General features: G+C 42.9%; 2 protein-coding genes across 2 annotated transcripts in view; both read left to right on the top strand.

The window, feature by feature from the left end:
- Positions 1–10,419, top strand: part of LOC147148630 (high affinity choline transporter 1-like) — a 17,983-nt gene extending 7,564 nt beyond the window's left edge. Inside the window, exons 2-9 of the mRNA XM_086028529.1 lie at positions 107–308; positions 392–505; positions 2,872–3,027; positions 3,164–3,312; positions 3,412–3,558; positions 5,455–5,608; positions 9,095–9,312; positions 9,405–10,419. Coding sequence (XP_085884655.1) covers positions 125–308; positions 392–505; positions 2,872–3,027; positions 3,164–3,312; positions 3,412–3,558; positions 5,455–5,608; positions 9,095–9,312; positions 9,405–9,929 — 1,647 coding nt within the window. The 5' untranslated portion in view covers positions 107–124 and the 3' untranslated portion in view covers positions 9,930–10,419. The remainder of the gene's footprint in view (positions 1–106; positions 309–391; positions 506–2,871; positions 3,028–3,163; positions 3,313–3,411; positions 3,559–5,454; positions 5,609–9,094; positions 9,313–9,404) is intronic.
- Positions 10,420–13,660: 3,241 nt separating this feature from the next.
- Positions 13,661–19,506, top strand: LOC147148629 (high affinity choline transporter 1-like). Its single transcript, XM_086028349.1, has 9 exons — positions 13,661–13,666; positions 14,723–14,822; positions 14,920–15,033; positions 16,085–16,240; positions 16,356–16,504; positions 16,655–16,801; positions 18,280–18,433; positions 18,557–18,774; positions 18,867–19,506. Exons 2-9 carry the CDS (start codon positions 14,816–14,818, stop codon positions 19,413–19,415), a joined length of 1,494 nt encoding a protein of 497 aa, XP_085884475.1. The 5' UTR covers positions 13,661–13,666; positions 14,723–14,815; the 3' UTR covers positions 19,416–19,506.
- Positions 19,507–20,957: the final 1,451 nt, after the last annotated feature.

Here is a 20,957-nt window from a genome sequence, read left to right as displayed (position 1 = left end):
GTGGAACACGGTGAGGTTTATTGAGTCTGGAGCGTTACTGACAAATAGTTTAACGATCTGTGGCTCATAAACCTTGTGTTTATTGTTGGGTTATTTTTGTTGGCAGTGGCACTGGTTTGCAATCATGGCAGTGCATGTGGGTGGACTTGTGGCTGTGACTGCCTTTTACATTGTTATCCTGCTAACTGGGATCTTGGCGTCACGCAAATCAAAGAAAGTGGAGAAGAAATGCACTGGCCACAAGAGTGAAGTCACCATTGTCGGGGGCCGCAACATCAACGTCCTGATTGGCGTTTTTACCATGACAGGTAAGATTTGTTTTTTTCTAAGGTTTGCCACTTACTAATGCTTTTGCACTTTTGACTTGTGTTTCTCATCTGTTTTCTTTTAGCGACGTGGGTCGGAGGAGGTTACGTTATGGGGACTGCTGAGGCTGTTTACTCTCCAGCTCAAGGTCTCGTCTGGGCTTTTGGCCCTCTTGCATATCTTTTGAATTTTCTGTTAGGTGAGTATCTAAAGTGGGACTCCGTCGTCATTAAAATCATTACAGGAACTGATTCAGGAAATGATGTTATTAAATAATTAAGAGTAATGATTCTTGTAAGTTTTGTAAGTCAAACAGGTTCTACATTTGTATGATTAAATGCATGTGTTGCTTTTCATTAGGGGTATTTCACAAAATGTTCTACTTAGGGAAAACTAAGACTAGCACGTTGGTGAAAGAAGTTGTTGGAATGATTGCCTCACAGTTCTGAGGTTCTGGATTTGAATCTATGCCACAGCCTTCCTGTGTAGCGTTTCCATGCTCTATCTGTGCTTGTGCTGGTTATCTCAGGGTACTCTGGCTTCCTCCCACCATATTATAATGACAATCCCTTGTTATTATTATTGCCCATTTCTTCTTGTTGAATTATGGTTTCTCTCGGTGCTCAGATGGATTTGGACCAAGGTTATGTCAGACTATTAGGTTCCTGATCAGCTTGTTTGCTAACAATGTGTCGCAGGACACACTTGCCAACGGATCTTCCTGAAACTTTCAGGAACAGATAGGCTCAGAAAGATTCTTTACATTTATATGTAAATATTAAAATATTTTGTATTATTCAAAATCGGCCTGAGGGGATTTTCAGACAGACTCGTTACATTCCTGAGAATTTCCCCTTTATCTCCCTTTTTGGATATGTTTCTAATTCTTTTTGGACTAGTTTTCTACTCAGCTCCTACTGCATGCAGCAGCCTTGTCATTGCTTATTTTCCAGATGGCGAGACTTGCATCATTACACTTATATTTTGTTATATTACATAGTTCACCTGCAAGTTCAGTGTCGGTTCATGGTCCTTCGCAGCAGTGGCCACGTGGTTGGACTCATGAGGCTCAGATTTGAAGGCCATGTGACGTGTTAATACCAACGCAGGATTCAAAAGGTTGAGTGATGAGATGTTCTTAGATGGCAAATGCCACATTATGGATAGTGATATCATCAGCAATTTATCTCTACCAAAATAAACTTGGTCTACTCCCCTTCAGTCCCCTTCATTTGACCATCCTCTTAGGCTGTTGTTTCGGTAGCCTCGCGTCTCTTACTGGAATCAAAAGCACCAACAACTAAACTCTCTTGCTACTTTTGGTCAAAAGGCAATTTATGTAAGAGGCATCTGGAGTGTCCGGCGTTATTGACAGCAGTACAGTTGAAGGCCCTTTGTGTGTGACTTCCTTTGGGCTCTTTGCCTACTAACACTGATTAGACACTTGTGGGGACTGGATAGGATATTTCTTTGACCTTACCAACATTACATTATTTGCTAATTTGCTAATAAAAAAAGATGAAGTGCATTTATATAACACTACATTGTAGTTTTTCAAGGAAAAATGTGCAGTTTTAGGACCTACAGAGTAGCCGTCCTTACATTCAAGACCTTTCATCTCTGAGACCATTCTGACAACAGTTAACATCATCCAAACACCTGACACTATTACAAACTACAGTGAAGTGAACCCTATATTCACAGTTCACTTGTCAGGAATTCACCAGTTTGAGTGCGTGTGTTTTTCTTTCCTGTGGAAAACTCACCTCTTCCGAGGTTTTGCTTCGTATCTATAATGCTCCAAGATGCCACCAAAGCCTTGACTAATAGGAGTTTATTTTGTTGTTGTTTTTGAAAATTATCTTTCTGACCTAGACAGTGAAGGTCAGACACATTTACACAGGCGTACTCTGTTGTACTTCCCCTCGCACAAATGCGTGTGCCTTACGAATTGGGCGTCATTAGAGAAATGGTCTGAAACAAAAGATCAAACAAACATTACTGTTTTCTTTTCTGGTTGAATGCATGCTGACCTTAAAGCTCTCCACAGATGAACTTACTGACTTTAATTGTTTTTTCCATGTAACGTGAATGCTGGTAAAAGATTCATCCAGTCATCGTTTTTTCACTTCAACTTTGAATATTAAATCACCCAAGGCTCCTTATTCATCCATCCATCCATCGATCACTAGATCTGCTCACAAGGGTTGCCGGTGTGCTGGAGCCTATCCCAGCTGCCTTTAGGCAGCAGGCGGGGAACTCCCTGAATGGCATGGTACACATCGACGAACAACCGTTCGCGCTCACAATCACACCTAGAGACAACTTAGAGCGTTCAATCACACTACAATGGTTGTTTTTGGAATGTGGGAGGAAACCGGAGAAAACCGACACCAGGCACGGGGAAAACATGCAAACTCCACACAGGAAGGCCCCATGACACGCAACCATTTTGCACTGTGAGGCGGATGTGCTAACCAGTGTATCACCGTGCCGCCCCAAGGCTGTTTATTCAAGTCAAAATTGTCATAACAGTTTACTTTGGTCTGTTTTCTGTCTTTCAAGGAGGATTGTTTTTTGCAAAACAAATGAGGTCCAAGCGCTACGTGACCATGTTGGACCCGTTTCAGAATCGCTACGGCCAATTGTTCACGACAGCAATATTAATCCCTGCTTTGATCAGTGATATTTTGTGGGTGGCCTGCATCCTTGCTGCTCTGGGTTAGTAATTGAATTGATTGCTCTTAATTCATATTCAAATATGACATTTGAATACGGCTCTCCTCTGCTCTACTTGTTTGTATGTCTTGTGCTAATGCTGCGTTTGTTTTTTTTATTTATTGCCTGTCATTTCCAGGAGGGACAATGAGTATCATCCTCGAGCTATCATCTGTTGTCTCCATCCTGATATCTGCGGCCGTCTCTATCATCTACACTTTTTTAGGAGGCCTCTACGCCGTTGCATACACTGATATCATCCAACTGTCCTTCATATTTGTCAGTCTGGTGAGCTATCAAGGATGGGTGCAAAGGTCATGTGATTGCAGTCTGTCTGTGAAGAATGACAACGCTAACTGACTAACTAGTGTTTGCTTTGTGTTTTAGTGGGTCTGTATTCCGTTTATGATTCTCAGTCCTGTGGTGACTGACTTGGCACAAACAGCCCAACTCAACCAGTCAAGCGTCCACTCATGGATAGGAGAGGTGAAGTTTGAGGACGCAGGAAAATGGACAGATGACTTTCTCGTGCTGGTCAGATACTTTACTTCATTATATGATCTTTATTACTGTTTCTGTTGTTATAGATCATCAATGCAGGATAACAAGCATGAATATCACATTTTTTTGTTTTCCAGGAGCACAAAAAAAAAACGCACCAGAAAGATAGATTGTGACTTATGCGGTATCTCTTACGATGTGTCAGTGTAATAATAGCTCACTGTGACAACGTTTATCCATTAGTTGCTTATGTGTAGGGGATGGTAAAAAGGACTCCACAGAGGTCCTGATCATCACAGCAACGCTTTCAGCATACAGTGGAACCTCGAGTTAAGGACTAATTCGGAGAAGGTGTCATTCGTTAGTCAATGGTCCGTTACAACAAAGTCCTTTTTTTTTGTGGGCTAAAACCACCCAATACAGTAGAACATTGTTTTGTACTTTTTTCGTCGCCTAAAAATGCTTAGTGCTTCAGCAGCTCGGAGTTGAACTAAATGAGGGTGGAGCTAAACGTTTGACTCCACGCAGTGACAGAAGTGGTCAAAACAGTAATTTTGACTTCCCCTCTGGGTGAACAGAAGGTCGAACAGCCACGGAAGCACATTCAGCGTGTTCAGGAGCCTTGAAAATGGGGGAGTCGACATTGGTTGTGAGTGTCCAGCCGGAGATTTATTTTGACCTAAGATCTCGAGTGCTTTTCGCGCAGCCAACATCCTGCGATCGACCATTTCTGTAGTGTGCAGCCGTACACTAACAAAAAATCCATCCATCCATTATCTGTACCGCTTCTCCTCACAAGGGTCTAACAAAAAATATTCTCATAATAATAATAATATGCACGCACAAAAATAAAAGCTTTAGTTTTTTTTTCCCCTACAACCCTTGCATTCGACGGGAGCAGTCCGCGGTCTACCAGTCGACTGCGAGAGACTGGTCGGGCACTTCTGGTCTAGGCCATTGAGTTAAAAAGTTGTGGTCAAAGGACATCCTCCACATACTGTAGAAATGAGTGGAATGGGTGCAGAACCTCACCAGCAGAGGGTGCACTCCCTGAATGGTTGCGGTTTGTAATACAGTATTTGGGTTTTATTCATTGGATTGTAGGCGTTTAGGGTTTGAGAATCTGCCCACTGTCTGTGGTTAATATTAGGTTTCAGGGTTAGTGGAAGGCAATAGAAAACAACCGTTCAATGCGGCTACATGAGACCTATCAGCACATACTTCAAGTGTCCACGTGAGTGACTCAGAGCAGGACCAAGTGTCAGCCCATAGGAATGAATGGGATTTTCATGGGGTGTGCGTCATTTTTGTAAGTGTAACCGTAAAAAACTTTCTACCAGAACCATTATTAGCACGTCTTGGGCCATTTGGAGGCATTTGTGCGCAATTTGACTGTGGGCGGAGTGAAACGTTTGGGTCCAGCTTACTTGCCTAAGCCAGAAACACGCAACCAGTCTCTGACTGTTGATGGCGTTTACTGGTGCTGTGGCGAATTGCGGCCAATTCTGGAGATAACAGACGTTTGAAACATTTTGAGTGGACTGGACACTATTTTCTGACCGTTGGTCCCGGGTCCGTTAAATCGAGGTTCCAATCTGTCGCAATTGTAAATTCAGCCACTTGAGTTTGACCGTCAGCATTTATTCAGACTTGGACATTTTAATCTCTGTCATCTGTCATAGGTGTTAGCCAGTGAGCTATTTCTTCTACACCAGTTTTTTTGTTGTTGTTTTGTAACTGTGGACATATAGACCTCCTTACAGCTAACTTTGAGAACCTGGTCTCTCCACTCAACTTGATTAACTTCTCAGAAAGAGTGAAACCTGAACTCTGGAGCACGCGCATATACATTATATTTAGCTGGCACACATATATATTTAGTAAAACCATGCATAACTGATACACTTGATAAACTTATGTTTGTTTCAGGCTTTAGGGGGATTGGCATACCAGTCTTTACACCAGAGGATCCTTGCAGCAGCCTCCTCATCCAAAGCTCAGGTTACCTGCTTTGCTGCGGCTGGCCTTTCTTTTATTATGGGAATCCCCTCAGTGATCATTGGAGCTGTGGCTGCATCTGCAGGTACTCTCACATGCTATAATAGTCCACCATATATTGCATTGGAGATTGAATACACGTAGGCAGCACCAATGCATGTGTGCCATCCAACCATAACAGATACACAACATCATCTGTTTGGTTCTAAAGGGTTTCATCTTTTTCCACTTCACATGCATGCAGTATGTGCAATGCAAGACAGGGTGGCAGTACAGTGGAACAGTCAAACTCCTCAATAAAACGGTGGCATGGAAGCCGGAGTTGAGAACATTTACAGCAGATTTATCACTTCCCTTGATGGTAACCGTGCACCCAGCGTTAATGGGGTACACACAGTACTGTTGCTACCAGCCAGATTAGTACAGCGGCTCTTTCAAAAGTGAGAGGCAGACGTTCCCGGCAGAATCCCCCCTTGCTATTAAAATATTTTTCAAATAATGATTATAATTATAAAATTGATTTCTACCATGATTCAAAGGGATTGTCTCATTCTGTTATCATATTTATGAATGAAATATGCCACGGGTAGAAAATGGGAGAGTGTAATAGAAAAAGACCTCGGTCTGCCAGAACGCCTAGTGTTGCACAATGCAATTCATCAAATTCACACTAAACTAGATTAGCTCGTTTTTAAATTGAGCGCAGTATACATTGTGTGACCACATTATCATATGCGCCCAAGGCGCAGCACCTGCTTGCGCCTGAATTCCTCGTGAGGCATATGCGGTCCCAAACATGCTAGACCACATTGGCCCAAAATGAAGTTGCCCCCGGCATTCAGCAGGAAAAAGAGAACATATTAATGCACTGAATAATAACATTCTATTTTTGTCAGTCGATGAAAGCAGGTAAATGTGTAAAGATGCATGAAATATTGTAATGGAGAAAGTCATCATACCACCCAAATTGAGTTTGCAAATGAACGTATAATGTTGTTAACTGCTCAGCATTAAAGAAGTCAAGTCAAAAATGTTCTTGCCGTTAGTATGTTCTATGCGGCCCCATTAGTCTAAACATGGCATTGTGATTAATATTGGGCTTGTGGAATATGAATTAAGCAGCAAAATCCACCCATTTTTAATCCATCTCAGGGGTGGCCATTTTAGCCATTTTTGGCCATGTGACATCTTATGTTACATCACATGCTCACAGTGCTGAGAAAAATGCTGTCAGCCATGCCTAAATTGAATTAACAAATAAACATATACCTTTTGGTGAAAACATACTAAAAATGCACTCTAAGCATCAACGTAAACCTTATAAATCTACTGTACATACTGTATACTTAGAGAAGTTGCTTCTTAATGAGAATATGAGTGGATAGGCCTGGATACAGTTCACTTAGAAAAAGCATTCCGTCAGTCATTGATATCGGCCACCGGCGCTTTCAGCTATGCTGAAATTGAGTTAACAAGTAAACATATATACCGCCAATGGAGGCGGGGCATCGGAGCTGTGGCCGTATGGTGGTCCATTGCCTCTCATAGCGGCGATCCCGAAACCCACTGGTGGACACTGGCACTAAGGAATACCGTCAAGATGAAGAAGGAGTCCTATTGCGCCTTTTTGGCCTGTGGGACTCCAGAGGCAGCTGACAGGTACCGGCTGACCAAGCAGAATGCATCTTCGGCGGTTGCTGAGGCAAAAACTGGCATGGGAGGAGCTCAGCAAGGCCATGAAGAATGACTTCTGTATGGCTCCAAGGAAATTCTCGTCCCTCATCAGGAGTGGAAAGCAGTGCACCGTTAACACTGTGTATAGTGGAGGTAGGGCGCTGCTGACCTCGTCTAGGGACGTTGTAAGTCCGTGGGAAGAATACTTCAAAGACCTCATCAATTCCACTGCCACGCCTTCCTTTGAGAAACCCGAGTCTGTGGAATCTGTGGTTTCTCCTATCTCTGCGGTTGAAGTCACCGAGGTGGTTAAAAAGCTCTTCAGTTGCAAAGCCCTGGGGGTGGATGAGCTTTGAATGGTGTGGGGCTGTCCTGGTTCACACGCCTCCTCAACATCGCATCGGGCACAGTGCCTCTGGATGGGCAGACCGTGGTGGTGGTCCTCCTTTTTGAGAAGGTGGACCGGAGGGTGTGTTCTAACTACAGAGGGATCATACTTCTCAGCCTTCCTGGTAAGGTCTATTCAAGGGTGCTGGAGAGGAGGATCTGTTGGGAGGTCGAATCTCAGATTCAGGAGGAGCAGGGTGATTTTCGTCCCAGCCATGGAACAGTGGAGCAGTCCTACACCCTCGGCAGGGTCCTTGAGGGTGCTTGGGATTTCACCCAATCAGTCTACCTGTGTTTTGTGGACTTGGAGAAGGCGTTCGACCGTGTCCGACGGGGAGTTCTGTGTGTGGTATTTCGGGAGTATGGGGTACCGAACCCCCTGATATGGGATGTTTCGTCCCAGTACCATCAATGTCAGAGTTTGGTCCTCATTGCCGGCAGTAAGATGGATTCATTTCCGGTGAAGGTTAGACTCCGCCAAGGCTTCCCTTTGTTGCAGATTCTTTTCGTAACCTTTATGGACATGGCGATGAGGGGGTCCTGTTTGGTGTCCTCAGTTTTTTATCTCAGTTTTTTGCAGCCAGCTACTGTCGGCTTCATTAAGCTGCAGTCTCCCAACTTTCACTGGAGTGGTTCGCAGCCAAGTGTGAAACAAACGTTTGGATGAAAATCAGCACCTCTAAATTTGAGACCATGGTCCTCGGTCAGAAAAAGGGTGGATTACCCTCTCCAGATCAGTAATGAGACCCTTCCATAAGAGGGGAAGTTCATGTATCTTGTGGTTTGGTTTAAAGTCCAACCTCAGATAATTTGGTTCCAGAGTCCAGATGAGTTCAACTGTTAAAGGCACCTTCCTCACCATAGAGGTGACATTCCATGTTCCAAGAGCCATGTTGGGTAAATGAAGACTGACTCATCTTTTTACTCTCTCTCTCAAACCACAATAGCACTTCACAAGTGGGTACTGGTTTCACAAAGAGGTCAGGACCGGGCCCCACAGGTGTCAATCACTCTTTTCCAAGGCTTGCCTCCTAGGTATGGCCCTGGGCTAAGGAACGTCTATATTTTCATTATAGTCCATAAACCTTCTGAATTACTCTTAGTCTGGCCTGTCACATAGTACCATGTGACCACAATGTCCCCTCCAACGTACTGTTGCTCCTTGGTCACTGAAGATGGTGAGTGGTCAATTTGAATTTTAGTTTTGAAACATATCGGTGGTGGACCAGTGTCACAGTTGGGATACTGTTTGATTTTGGAGGTTCCACTGTACTTAAGTCTTTAAAAGTTTGCAATGCACCAAACACATTTCACATCTCTGTGTAGGGTCTAAGGAGAATTTTTTTCAGTGGAATTAAAGTTGAACGTGTGCGTCAAAAGAAATGCCATTAAAAGGAGGTTTGTCTTGGTTCGCCATGTGATTAACTTGGCCTCACACATACTTTCTGTCCCCATTACCATAATTTCTTTCCCTCTGTCTCTGTATGTGCCTCTATATCTCCTCTCTAAGACTGGAACCAGACAGAATACGGCCTACCCCCACCTTATGAACGCGGGGAGGCAGGGAATGTCCTGCCATTGGCTCTGTCCTACATCACACCCACCTGGGTGTCAGTGTTAGGCATTGGTGCAATAGCAGCAGCAGTTATGTCCTCCATGGACTCAACATTGCTGTCATCAGCATCCATGTTCACACAAAACATTTACAAGACGACTTTGAGAAAGCAGGTGTGTGTGTGTGTGTGAGTTGTGTGACTGGTTCAACAATGCAAACTGCAGCATGATATTTTGTTGATATTTTTGTGTGTGTTTCTTTTCAGGCATCAGACAGGGAGCTGAAGTGGGTGATCAAGATTAGTGTGCTGCTGGTGGGCCTGGCTGGAACCGGTCTGGCCTTTAATAAGAGCAGCATCCTTGCTCTCTGGCTGCTCGCTACCGACCTACTCTACTGCATTGTGGCTCCGCAGCTGGCCTGTGTGGTGCACCTCCGCTCTGCCAATTGCTACGGTGCCATCAGTGGATACATGATAGCTCTGCTGCTGCGCCTGCTGAGCGGAGAGCCAGCGCTCAGCATCCCTCCTGTGTTGCTCTACCCGGGTTGGAGGGAGGAGGATGGCGTCATCACGCAGTACTTTCCATTCAGGACTCTGATTGCGTTCATTTCCCTGACGTCTGTGGTTCTCGTGTCCTGTCTGGTCCAGCTGGGCTTCTCTCACCATCTGATTCCTCAGTCCTGGGATGTGTTGGATGCATTCAAAGAGAAAATGGAGGCAGAAGAAGAAGAGGAGAGACCAATACAAACTTTAAACGAAGAAAAAAATTATGTCTTTAATACAGCGTTATAGGCGCACGGTATCTGGCAACCCTTATTTTATGAATATTTCTGCACACATTCGTACATATTTTCTCTACTGTAATTTCTTCTACAATGTATTGAATATTGCCTTGAAAGGGAGCCTGAGGCTTTTAGCAAGGTGTTGAGCCTGTTCAACACTAAATTTTAAGGCAACTATTAAAACCTCAGGATAATGTTGAAGCACTTATATTATCCAAAGCCTTTTTTGCTTCATTCCCATTTCTGTAAACTTTCTAGTAGAACTGATCCATGTGATGTTATTGTATTCCTATTCTATAATTAGCCTCTTCAGAAGCTATTGGACCTCTTTGCACTCAATAAGAACTGTTAGGGGATGCCACTGCCCTACTCAGAAACTTATTTTAAGTGCCAAGTGTTTACCAGTATCCTGCTGGATTTTCTACTATTTTTAGTGTTAAAAATGCTTGAAAGTATTAATAATTGTTTCCCAAAAATTAAATATTATTTAAAACACTGTACATGTTAAACATCGTTAGCTGCATTGCTCTTACATTCTTCTGGGCCTGGAGTATACACGTAACTGTAATGACTTGGTTGGGACAGAAGACGGCGATACAAGAACATTGAATGGTCTCTAACCCAGTCCCGTCCAAAAGTATTGGAACGGTGAGGCAATTCCTTTGTTTTTGTTGTACTGTATACTGAAGACATTTGGGTTTCAGATCTAGACATGAGAATCAAACAAAAGTTTATTTCATGGTATTTACATCTGGACGTGTTAAACATCTCAGGAAAGAAATGTTTTCTCAAAACCACGCACATTTCAAGTGAACAAAAGTATTGGAACGGAGTCCCAGTGGAGGGCGATATGGCAAAAATATCACGATTTTAAAAAAATAAAATAATGATCATGATTTTATCATGAATCTTTTTTTAATGTAAACATAAAAACACAGCTCGTAACTTTGAAGAGTTTTAATCCCCTCATTTTCCACGGTTTTAATGGGAATCATGTCTTCAGACTTCAGCAAGGGAAGAAGTCACTGCCTCCGTTACTTCTTTACACTGCTTGCTTGTTTTTTCATATGGAGTATGCTTGTTACATGACTGTGTTACTGTGGGTTGTGTTAGCTTGGAGCTAGCGGCTACCTCTGGCTACCATGTGTGATCTCAGTTTGCATTGGCTGTCGGCGTAGTTTTTTGGGTGCTGTCTCCGCAGTCGTGTTGCCATCCCTGCAAACTTTACAATTTACTGAACATACTGCCACGCTATTGGCGTTCACGAAGGAATCAGTAATGTAATTTTCCGTTCACCAACGATCCAGTGAGTGAACGTGTCGCTGCAGGAATCGGAGATGTAATTTCCTTTTCACCAACGACTCAGTGATGTCATTTCCCGTTCACCAACGACTCAGTGATGTCATTTCCCGTTCACCAACGACTCAGTGATGTCATTTCCCGTTCACCAACGACTCAGTGATGTCATTTCCCGTTCACCAACGACTCAGTGATGTCATTTCCCGTTCACCAACGATTCAGTGAGTTAACTTGTCGCTGCCATTTCTCGCTCACGCGAACGAGAACTCTATGTTGTCAGTGAGTGAACTGAGTCATGCTATGAATGTTTCGCGATTCGCCAAGGAAGGAACCACTAACCAACACTACTCCTTTCGTGCTCGCGGGGACAAGCTTTCTTTGGCATCCGTTTCTCCAAGCTAACGGCTAATGTCAAGTCCATGCAAGTACTCGGGGCAAGCGCATGAAAACAAATCGAGCTCTGACAAACTTACAGTCCCTCGCCAGATCGTGATGAGGCGCCCTGGTCTGCAGCAGCTGGGAGATGACGTTGTTGTGTACATGGGACAACTTTATTTGAAAACTTTTATTACAATACACATGTGTATTATCCTTTCTGTTTACTGCAACTATTGTGTGGTGCGATCATCATAATGTTGGTTAATTGCCATTAAACTGTACTTTTATTTCAAAACTTGTTTGGTGCTCGAGTGTTTTATTAATTCTTATTTTTATTTCAGCGCAACAGAACGTTTAACCAGACATGTAGTCATCTGCTTCATTTGACAAACCTGCACTTCGTAACGCGTGTGATGTTGATGTTGTCTTTAAAATTGTTAAAAATGATCTCACCAGATGGATGGATCTTCCGGTGTCTTGGATGGGAAGATTCAATTTAATTAAAATGAATGTGTTGCCACGAATTCTTTACCCATTACACATTTTCCCTATTCTATTAACGAAGAAAACGGTGAGAGAGGTGGAAAGAGATCTTTCTAAATTTATTTGGAGAGGGAAGAATCCCAGACTGAGTTTTAAAATTTTACAGTTACCCCAAAATAAAGGAGGAATGGCTCTTCCTAATATCCTGCATTACAATTGGGCATGCCTTAGTAGAATTATTTATGACTGGGTAAATGCATATTTGAAAGGAAATGATAATCCGCTTGAAACCTGGGCATGTACACCTTATTCCTTGATAAATCAATTTGTGAGAAAGAGAAAGACAGTACATAATAATCTTCTTCTTGACAACACTATAAGAGTTTGGCGAGACATGAATAAATATACTTTAGGAACTCCCACGTTTTACTATCTGACACCTCTCGTGGATAATCCAGTGTTTACTCCAGGAGTTAATGGTGCTATATTTCAAAGATGCTATAATTCAGGGTTAAGAGTCATTGGTAGGCGGCACGGTGGTCGACTGGTTAGCACGTCTGCCTCACAGTTCAGAGGTTGTTGGTTTGATCCCGGCTCCGGCCTCCCTGTGTGGAGTTTGCATGTTCTCCCCGTGCCTGCGTGGGTTTCCTCCGGGTACTCCGGTTTCCTCCCACATTCCAAAAACATGCATGGTAAGTTGATTGGACTCTCTAAATTGCCCCTAGGTGTGATTGTGAGTGCGGATGTTTGTCTCTGTGTGCCCTGCGATTGGCTGGCAACCAATTCGGGGTGTCCCCCGCCTACTGCCCCAAGACAGCTGGGATAGGCTCCAGCACGCCCGCGACCCTTGTGAGGATAAGCGGTATGGATAATGAATGAATGAAAGAGACTAACGTAATGCAACAGAATGTTAAAGAGTAAGAACCAACTGTTCAAAAGTCTTGAAAAGTCAACAATTTTAAGTACATTTTTTGTTTGTTTGAAAATGAACTTAGTAAAATAGAAAAAATAAATAAATGCAGGAGCCCTTGCCTGTAGTCTTGAGGTAGGGTTAAACAAAAAGATAAATAAATGAATAAAAAGGAAAACGCATGGATCAAAGACTTCCTGCAGGTCTCACAAGAGTTGTGGTAAATAACTCATACACACTTGCCAAGGCTGCAAGTCCACCAGACTTGCCTACTGGTTCCTCCAAGCGCTATCAGGCCTCATCACAATATTACAGAATGTGGACTTTCTAAAAAAAGAAACGGTAAGTTTGATATGAACACATAATGTACATACGGACACACCCACTCACTTTTTGTATGACATTAACCAACATCAATAGTGACACATGCTTTGCTTACCATTTCAGGGTTTAACCTGCGTCTTGCCTGAATGTCAGCTGGGATAGGCTCCAGCTCACTGTTAAAATAATTGCACATAAGATATCCCGTATTTACTCTTATACGTATTGTAAGGCATTTATTCAGCATTATAAACTTGTTTTAATCTTGTAGGTCGAAGTTGCTTGTGAAGAAGTGGAATGTGAGAAGGACACAGCTGCAAAATGGAAACGATGCTCTTATCGAAGAGCATCCCGGGGTAAGACGTTTAGGCTTGGGACAGAATATAATTATAACAATGAAGTTTCAGACACACACACACACACACACCCACCCACCCCCCCCCCCCACACACACACACACACACACACCGTCTTCGAACACGATGCTACATGTTACATAAAGGGTGGTTGTATACAATTAGGAACCACCCTAAGACAATAAAGACCCCACGACCTCTCAACTGTGAGGCTGACATGCTAACCAGTTGATTATCGTGCCGCCCTATAATAATAATAATAATAAGGAAGTTTAATTTGAGAATTCCATGCCTCAAATGGGGGGGGGGGGGCGTCGCTGTGCAAGCGTCATGATGGGCGGGCACGGCCCTCTATGGCCCACCCGTAGTGATGGATCTGATAGAAGATAAACTGCTTGGGAGGTGGCTGGGAGGCAGATTTTAAAAGAAGAATCGACAACAGCAGAAGCCCTTTGAACGCCTGAATTTGAGTTTGAGTTCATCAAATTCGAATTCATTTCAAGGTGAATGAACACACGTGATTGACTTGATATTTTCAACTCGAGTAAGTGTGAATGTTTTTGAACGGTGGCATCTTGTTACCTTTTTCTGGGGTAAAACTTGCTGGCAACATCCACCAGTACGATCACATTTCTGGAAGATTTCTTGGCACTCACTTTCAAGCTCGAAACAGCCTGAGTAAAACTTGGGTACAAATTGGTAATGACAAGGACATAACGTGTAGTAGTTTACACTCTGACTCTAGTATATGGCAACACAAAGGAGGATTTACTGCCCAAGAGACACCGCAAACTGTATGTAAAAAATGTACCGGTACTACTATTTGTGTCCATACTGTTGCTTCAAATGTGCTGCTGTGGAAAGCCACACACTAATAATTTAAATGGTTATATTTGATTAACTAAATTGGATGTTTTAATACTCTCACACCCATTTTGTAAACCTTGTGATTGTTATGGCCATTTTGCAAGCATGGCAGTGCATGTGTCTGGACTTGTAGCTGTGGGAGTCTTTTATTTGGTTATCCTGCTAACTGGGATCTTGGCCTCACGCAAGTCAAAGCAAGTGGAGAAAACATGCTCTGGCAGAAAGAGTGAAGTCGCCATCATCGGGGGACGCAACATCAACATCGTGATTGGCGTGTTTACCATGACAGGTAAGACTTTTTTCCTTCTCACATTTGTAACTTAGTGAATGTTTTTTGTTTTTTTTTGCGCCCCTGGCTTTTGTTACTTATTTGTCTTTTCTTTCAGCAACGTGGGTTGGGGGAGGTTCCATTTTAGGGACTGCCGAGGCTGTTTACACTCCATCTCAAGGTCTCGCCTGGGCTTTCGGGCCTCTTGCATATTTTTTGAATTTTTTTCTTGGTAAGTATAAAACGAGAAGCCTTTGTGCTTTCCGTTCTTAATGCATCCCACACTACAGGATAATGGCTGAGGATATTATTTAAGAAGCATACTTTGCAGACTTGAATCGGGTAAGGTGAAATGTGGCTCACATTAGGCCCAATGGCGGTGAACGGAATATATGTACAGTATATAAGGGGTCGCTGATGGTGTAGTGGTACACTTGTAACTTACTCTCTTTTAAAACTACCGGTAAATAAAAAAACCTAGTCTTATGCATTTAAGACTTATTGCTGTACCAAACCCGTACCGAACCGCGACCCCCATACCGAGGAACGTACCGAACCGGTACATATATCATATATATATATATATAGGTGTGATTGTGAGTGCGGATGTTTATATATATATATATATATATATATATATATATATATATATATATATATATATATATATATATATATATATATATGTATATATATATAAATATATATATATATAAATATATATATATATATATATATATATATATATATATATATGTATATATATATATATATATATATATATATATATATATATATATATATATATATATATATATATATATTAAGGGTGTAACGGTTCACAAAAATCCCCCCAAAATACCTCGTTATGGGGGTCGTGGTTCGGTACGGGTTTGGTACAGCAATAAGCCTCAAATGCATAAGACTAGGTTTTTTTATTTACCGGTAGTTTTAACAGAGAGTAAGTTACAATTCAATTTGATATAAAATAAAAAGATTCGCTGTTATAAAACCACAAAATAGAATAAAAACTTGCGCATTACGATTGTTCATAAATACTACTACTACTACTACTACTAATAATAATAATAAAGATTAAACACAGGCTGCTCTGCCATTGAACACTGCTCTGATTTTTATCCTTTGTGTCTTTGTGTGTGGGTGGATGTGGAGACAGGTGTCAAAGTGGGTTCACACAGGGCACCATTATTCAAGTTAGGACCGCCACTGGTTGTTGTTGCGTAAGACACTTATTGGTCCGGTATGTTTTGTGTTTTTTCCAGCAGGATTGTTTTTTGCCAAACCAATGAGGTCCAAACGCTATGTGACCATGTTGGACCCGTTTCAGCAACGCTATGGCCAATTTTTCACTACAGCAATATTAATTCCTGCTCTGATCAGTGATGTTTTGTGGGTGGCCTGCATCCTTGCTGCTCTAGGTTAGTAATTGTAAGTTTATAGTCTGTGAATGATGGCAGAAGTGAGGGTACCAAAATCAAAGGGATTGATTCGCATGCATTTTCAATTTGATATTGTGCGTGATTTCCATTCCAGGGGGGACGATGAGCATCGTCCTTGATCTATCATCTACACTCTCAATCCCAATCTCTGCGGCTGTCTCTATCAGCTACACTTTTTTAGGAGGCCTGTACGCAGTTGCATACACTGATGTCATCCAACTGTCCTTCATATTCGTCAGTCTGGTGAGCTATCAAATAAAATGTACAAAGGTTGTGTGATTTAAGTAATTCTGTTAGGGGATGTCAGGGCATTGAAAATTCGTTTTTTTTCCCTTTGTTTTTATTTGTTTTAAATTTTGCTAGGTCTAACAAGTGTTTGTTTCTTTGTTTCAGTGGCTCTGTATTCCATTTATGATTCTCAGTCCTGCGGTGGCTGACCTCTCACAAACAACCAATTTCAACCAATCAAACATCGTTTCCTGGGTAGGACATGTGAAGCTTGAGGACGCAGGAAAGTGGACAGATGACTTTTTCGTACTGGTCAGATCAATTTTACTTTATCAGAAGTCTTTATATAAATGTTAATATGCCATATACACTCCTCCCGTCACAGCCGTCACATTATCGTGGTGGAGGAGTTTTTGTGTTCGAATGATGATAGGAGCTAAATTGTCTGGGGCTTTTTGCATTTGGCTGGGTCACCCTTGACAAACAGGTTCAAGGTGAGGGAACAGACAAAGCACGGCTCAAAGACATCTTGATTATGGTCCTTATTTATGGTTACAAGCTGTGGGTCATGATCCAAAGAACAAGGGTGGTTCAAAGTTTTCCCACGCCGGGACGCGGGTTACCGGGGTCCACCTCTGAAGCCAGGCCTGGAAGTGGGGCTTGATGACATGTGCCTGGTGGGTCTGGTGGCCGGGCTTACACCCAAGGGGCCCAGCTGGGCACAGCCCGGAATGGAATTTGTGGCACTTTACTCATCAACTTTGGGGCGGTGTAACGTTGCAGTGAGAACTGGGCAGCGGCTGAAGGTGGGGACTTTGGCGGTGTGATCCCCGGCTACAGAAGTTGGCTCTAAAGCAGGGGTGGGCAATTCCAGTCCTCGAGGGCCGGTGACCTGACTGTTTTCCATCCCTCCCTGCTGCAACACACCTGGTTCAAATGATCATATAATCAGCAAGTTCTGCAGAAGATGGATAACGATCCTGATCTTTGAATCAGATGGGTTGCAGCAGGGTGACGCAGAAAACATGCAGGATTCCGGCCCTCCAGGACCGGAATTGCCTACCCCTGTTCTAGAGACATTGAAGGTCAGCTCTCTGGCAGCGAAGGAGCCTGAGGTGTATGCAGAATCGAGACGTTCCGAGTAGGTATAGTTGGGATCGCCTCCACACACAGCTTGGGCTCTTACTAGTCCTTTTGAGAAGGGTTGGACTCGCTTCCACTCTGGAGTTGCCCACGGTGAGAAGCGTCAAGCAGATGTGGGCATAGCTATTGACCCGCGGCTTGGCGCCCGAATGTTGGGGATCACCTCGGTTGATGAGAGGGTAGCCTCCTTCGTTGCCGTCCTCAGTTGCCAACAGTGAACAACAGTCCCCGCCCCCCAGATGCCAGACCAGTTAATTGACATAAGGGTATTTTGGGATTTTCTCCGGGAATGTTATTCCACATTTCTACCCGTTTCTATTTTTACGTGAATGTTGTTAATGTGAAGATTACATCCTCCCCCCCCCCCCCCCCCCAAAAAAAAATTGGACATAAGTGTTTTTCACAACTCAGCGGCGATATAATGAATGTTTCAGTGATTTCTGAAGAATTTTTGGGGGTTTGTATAAAAAAACGTTTTGCTTTGCGGACCGCCTGGGATATCCTTGACCCCCCCGACGGCCCCCGCAAGCAAAAAAAATCATATCTCCATTCGTGTCCAGTGCCCATGCACACGGCGCACCGCTTATATGCACCCCTGATAATAAATGACATACTTGATGAACTCAGCATGATAATGTGCCCTTTAGGGTATAGGAGGACTGGCTTGTCAGCCTCTATTCCAGAGGATTCTTGCAGCATCCTCCTCGGCCCAGGCTCAGGTCACTTGTTTTATTGCTGGTGTCTGTGTGTTTATTATGGGAATCCCCCCAGTGATCATTGGAGCCCTAGCTGCTTCCACAGGTACACACACAAACTAGAACACCCGACTTAAGAACTAACCAGTCCACTTACATAATTTTGTCCTGAATTACAATGATTTCTTTTCCCTCTTTATCTCTGCATGTTCTCTTCCTCTCCTGTAAGACTGGAACCAGACAGAATACGGTCTACCCCCACCTTATGAGCGCGGAGAGGCAGGAAATGTCCTGCCGCTGGCTCTGTCCTACATCACACCTGCTTGGGTATCAGTGTTAGGCACTGGCGCTCTAGCAGCAGCAGTTATGTCCTCCATGGACTCGGTATTGCTGTCTTCAGGGTCCTTGTTCACTCAAAACATTTACAAGACAACCTTGAGAAAGCAAGTATGTGTGTGTTTCTGTGTGTGAGTCTATTTGAGTGCGGTGCGTGAGTGTATTCATTCATGATTCTTTTGTTGTTGTTTTTTAAACCACAGGCATCAGAAAGGGAGCTGAAGTGGGTGATCAGGATTAGTGTTCTGTTGGTGGGCCTGGCTGGGACCGGTCTGGCCTTTAACAAGAGCAGCATAGTTGCTCTCTGGGTACTAGCTAACGACCTACTCTACTGCATTGTGGCTCCGCAGCTGGCTTGTGTGGTGCACCTCCGTTCTGCCAATTGCTACGGTGCAATCAGTGCCTATGTGATAGCGCTGCTGCTGCGCGTGCTGAGTGGAGAGCCAGCGCTCGGCATCCCTCCTGTGCTGCTCTACCCGGGTTGGAGGGAGGAAGATGGCGTCATTGCGCAGTACTTTCCCTTCAGGACACTGATTGTGCTCATTTCTCTGGCAGCCATCATTCTCATGTCTTGGCTATTCCAGCAGGGCTTCTCTCGCCAGCTCATTCCTCAGTCCTGGAATGTGTTAAATGCATTCAAAGAGGAAGTGGAAGCCATAGAAGAGGAGGGGACACCAATACCAATATCCAATGATGAAAAGAACTATGTCTTTAATAGAGCCTATAGGCTCACAGTTTCTGCCAAACCTTAGGTTAAGCATATTTATGTGCACCTGCCTACTTATTTTCTATACTGTACTTTCATCTACAAAGCAGGGGCGGAGCCATCAGACTGCCCACCCAGTCAGATTCATGAAAAAAAATGTCAATTTTTAAATAATTATTAAATTATTTTTTAATTTGCATTTTGTTGTGGTTTTTTTATTTGATTGAATATTGGTTATTGTGGTTGTCAAAGGAAGATCTGAACTCCGTATTTGTCATTGTCATTTGTCAGTTTGTCATTTTATTTGAACATACAATGTGTTGGGACAGGAGAAGTGTGGTCAGTGAGAGAAATATTCAGGCCCACCAGGATGTTTCCAGGCCCACCCATTAGCCACATTCTGGCTCCGCCCCTGCTACAATGTATTAAATATTTTGGTCAATGGACCCCTGAGCTTGAACACAAAATATTAGGGAAACTAATGATTTCTCATGATTCTGATCTTAATGTTTGAACCCACATTCAACCCACAGCCTTTTTCCTTAATGCACCTCTCTCGAGACTTTCAATTAGAACTGATCCACGTGATGTGATTGACGTATTCCAAAACATGTACCCAACTGGATTTTTTTTAAATATACTATTTTGGTGGCTGTGCTCATTAAAGGTTGACTGTATTGAGGATTATGCTTTCCAAAAATTAAATATTATTAATAACACTTTTCATGTTCATACATTACTGGCATGAAGCTCTTGTCATTTTCTGGGCAATGCTTGTAACTGTAACGACTTGGTTAAGGCAGCAGAGGGCGATACAATAACATTGTAAGCGTTTGTATTAGCTTACGCACAAAGGCTTGATCCCGCTGAGGCTATATGATTCTTAAAAAAAAATTATATAGGGCTATAGAGAGAGATTTTTCTGTCTCTGTTTTTACAGCGTAAATGAGGAACCTTTAAAATGTATTTTTTTTTACAGTTGTACTGTATTTGATTTTGCCATGAAGGTACTCCCATATCCAACAAACATTTAGTACCGTGTGTTTCTCCACACCACGTTGCACATAGTCACTCTGGTTGGAAGATCTGGGACTGCAAGTGAACCTGGACCTGGGGACTCTGAAGGCGTCTATGCCAAGGACTTGCTGCTGTAGAACACTTTCAACAAAATCTTTGTCCACTTGCAATATTTAATTTACGTCACCGTTTAGTCCATCGAAAGCCTGAAATATCAATACCAACTAACCGAATCACACTTCTGTTCATGTTAATATTATGCAAGACTAAAAGCTGCCTGCAAGCAGACTTGGATGAGGATCCTTAGGAAATCATCCAACTAGTCTGCTTGCAGCTTTTGCGGTTCATACAAAGAACACTTTAGTAGCCTAGTTTTTGAGTGATCGCAGCGCTGTACTACGTCCGAGTAGATGTTGAGTGCCACAACCTCCGGCATCCCTGTAATGACGTTGTGAGTACAAGAGAGGTCGACAGTAGACCATTTAAAGGACCTATGTCAGTATAAAATGTCAGTATTCCCGAATAAATTCAATTATTGTAGATAATTACGAGATATAATTATACTATATAT

Source organism: Filicampus tigris, chromosome 4 (genome assembly GCF_054856515.1).
Source record: "Filicampus tigris isolate MCC_2025a chromosome 4, RoL_Ftig_1.0, whole genome shotgun sequence".
Lineage (NCBI taxonomy): Eukaryota > Metazoa > Chordata > Actinopteri > Syngnathiformes > Syngnathidae > Filicampus > Filicampus tigris.
This window is presented reverse-complemented; position numbering and strand designations above follow the sequence as displayed.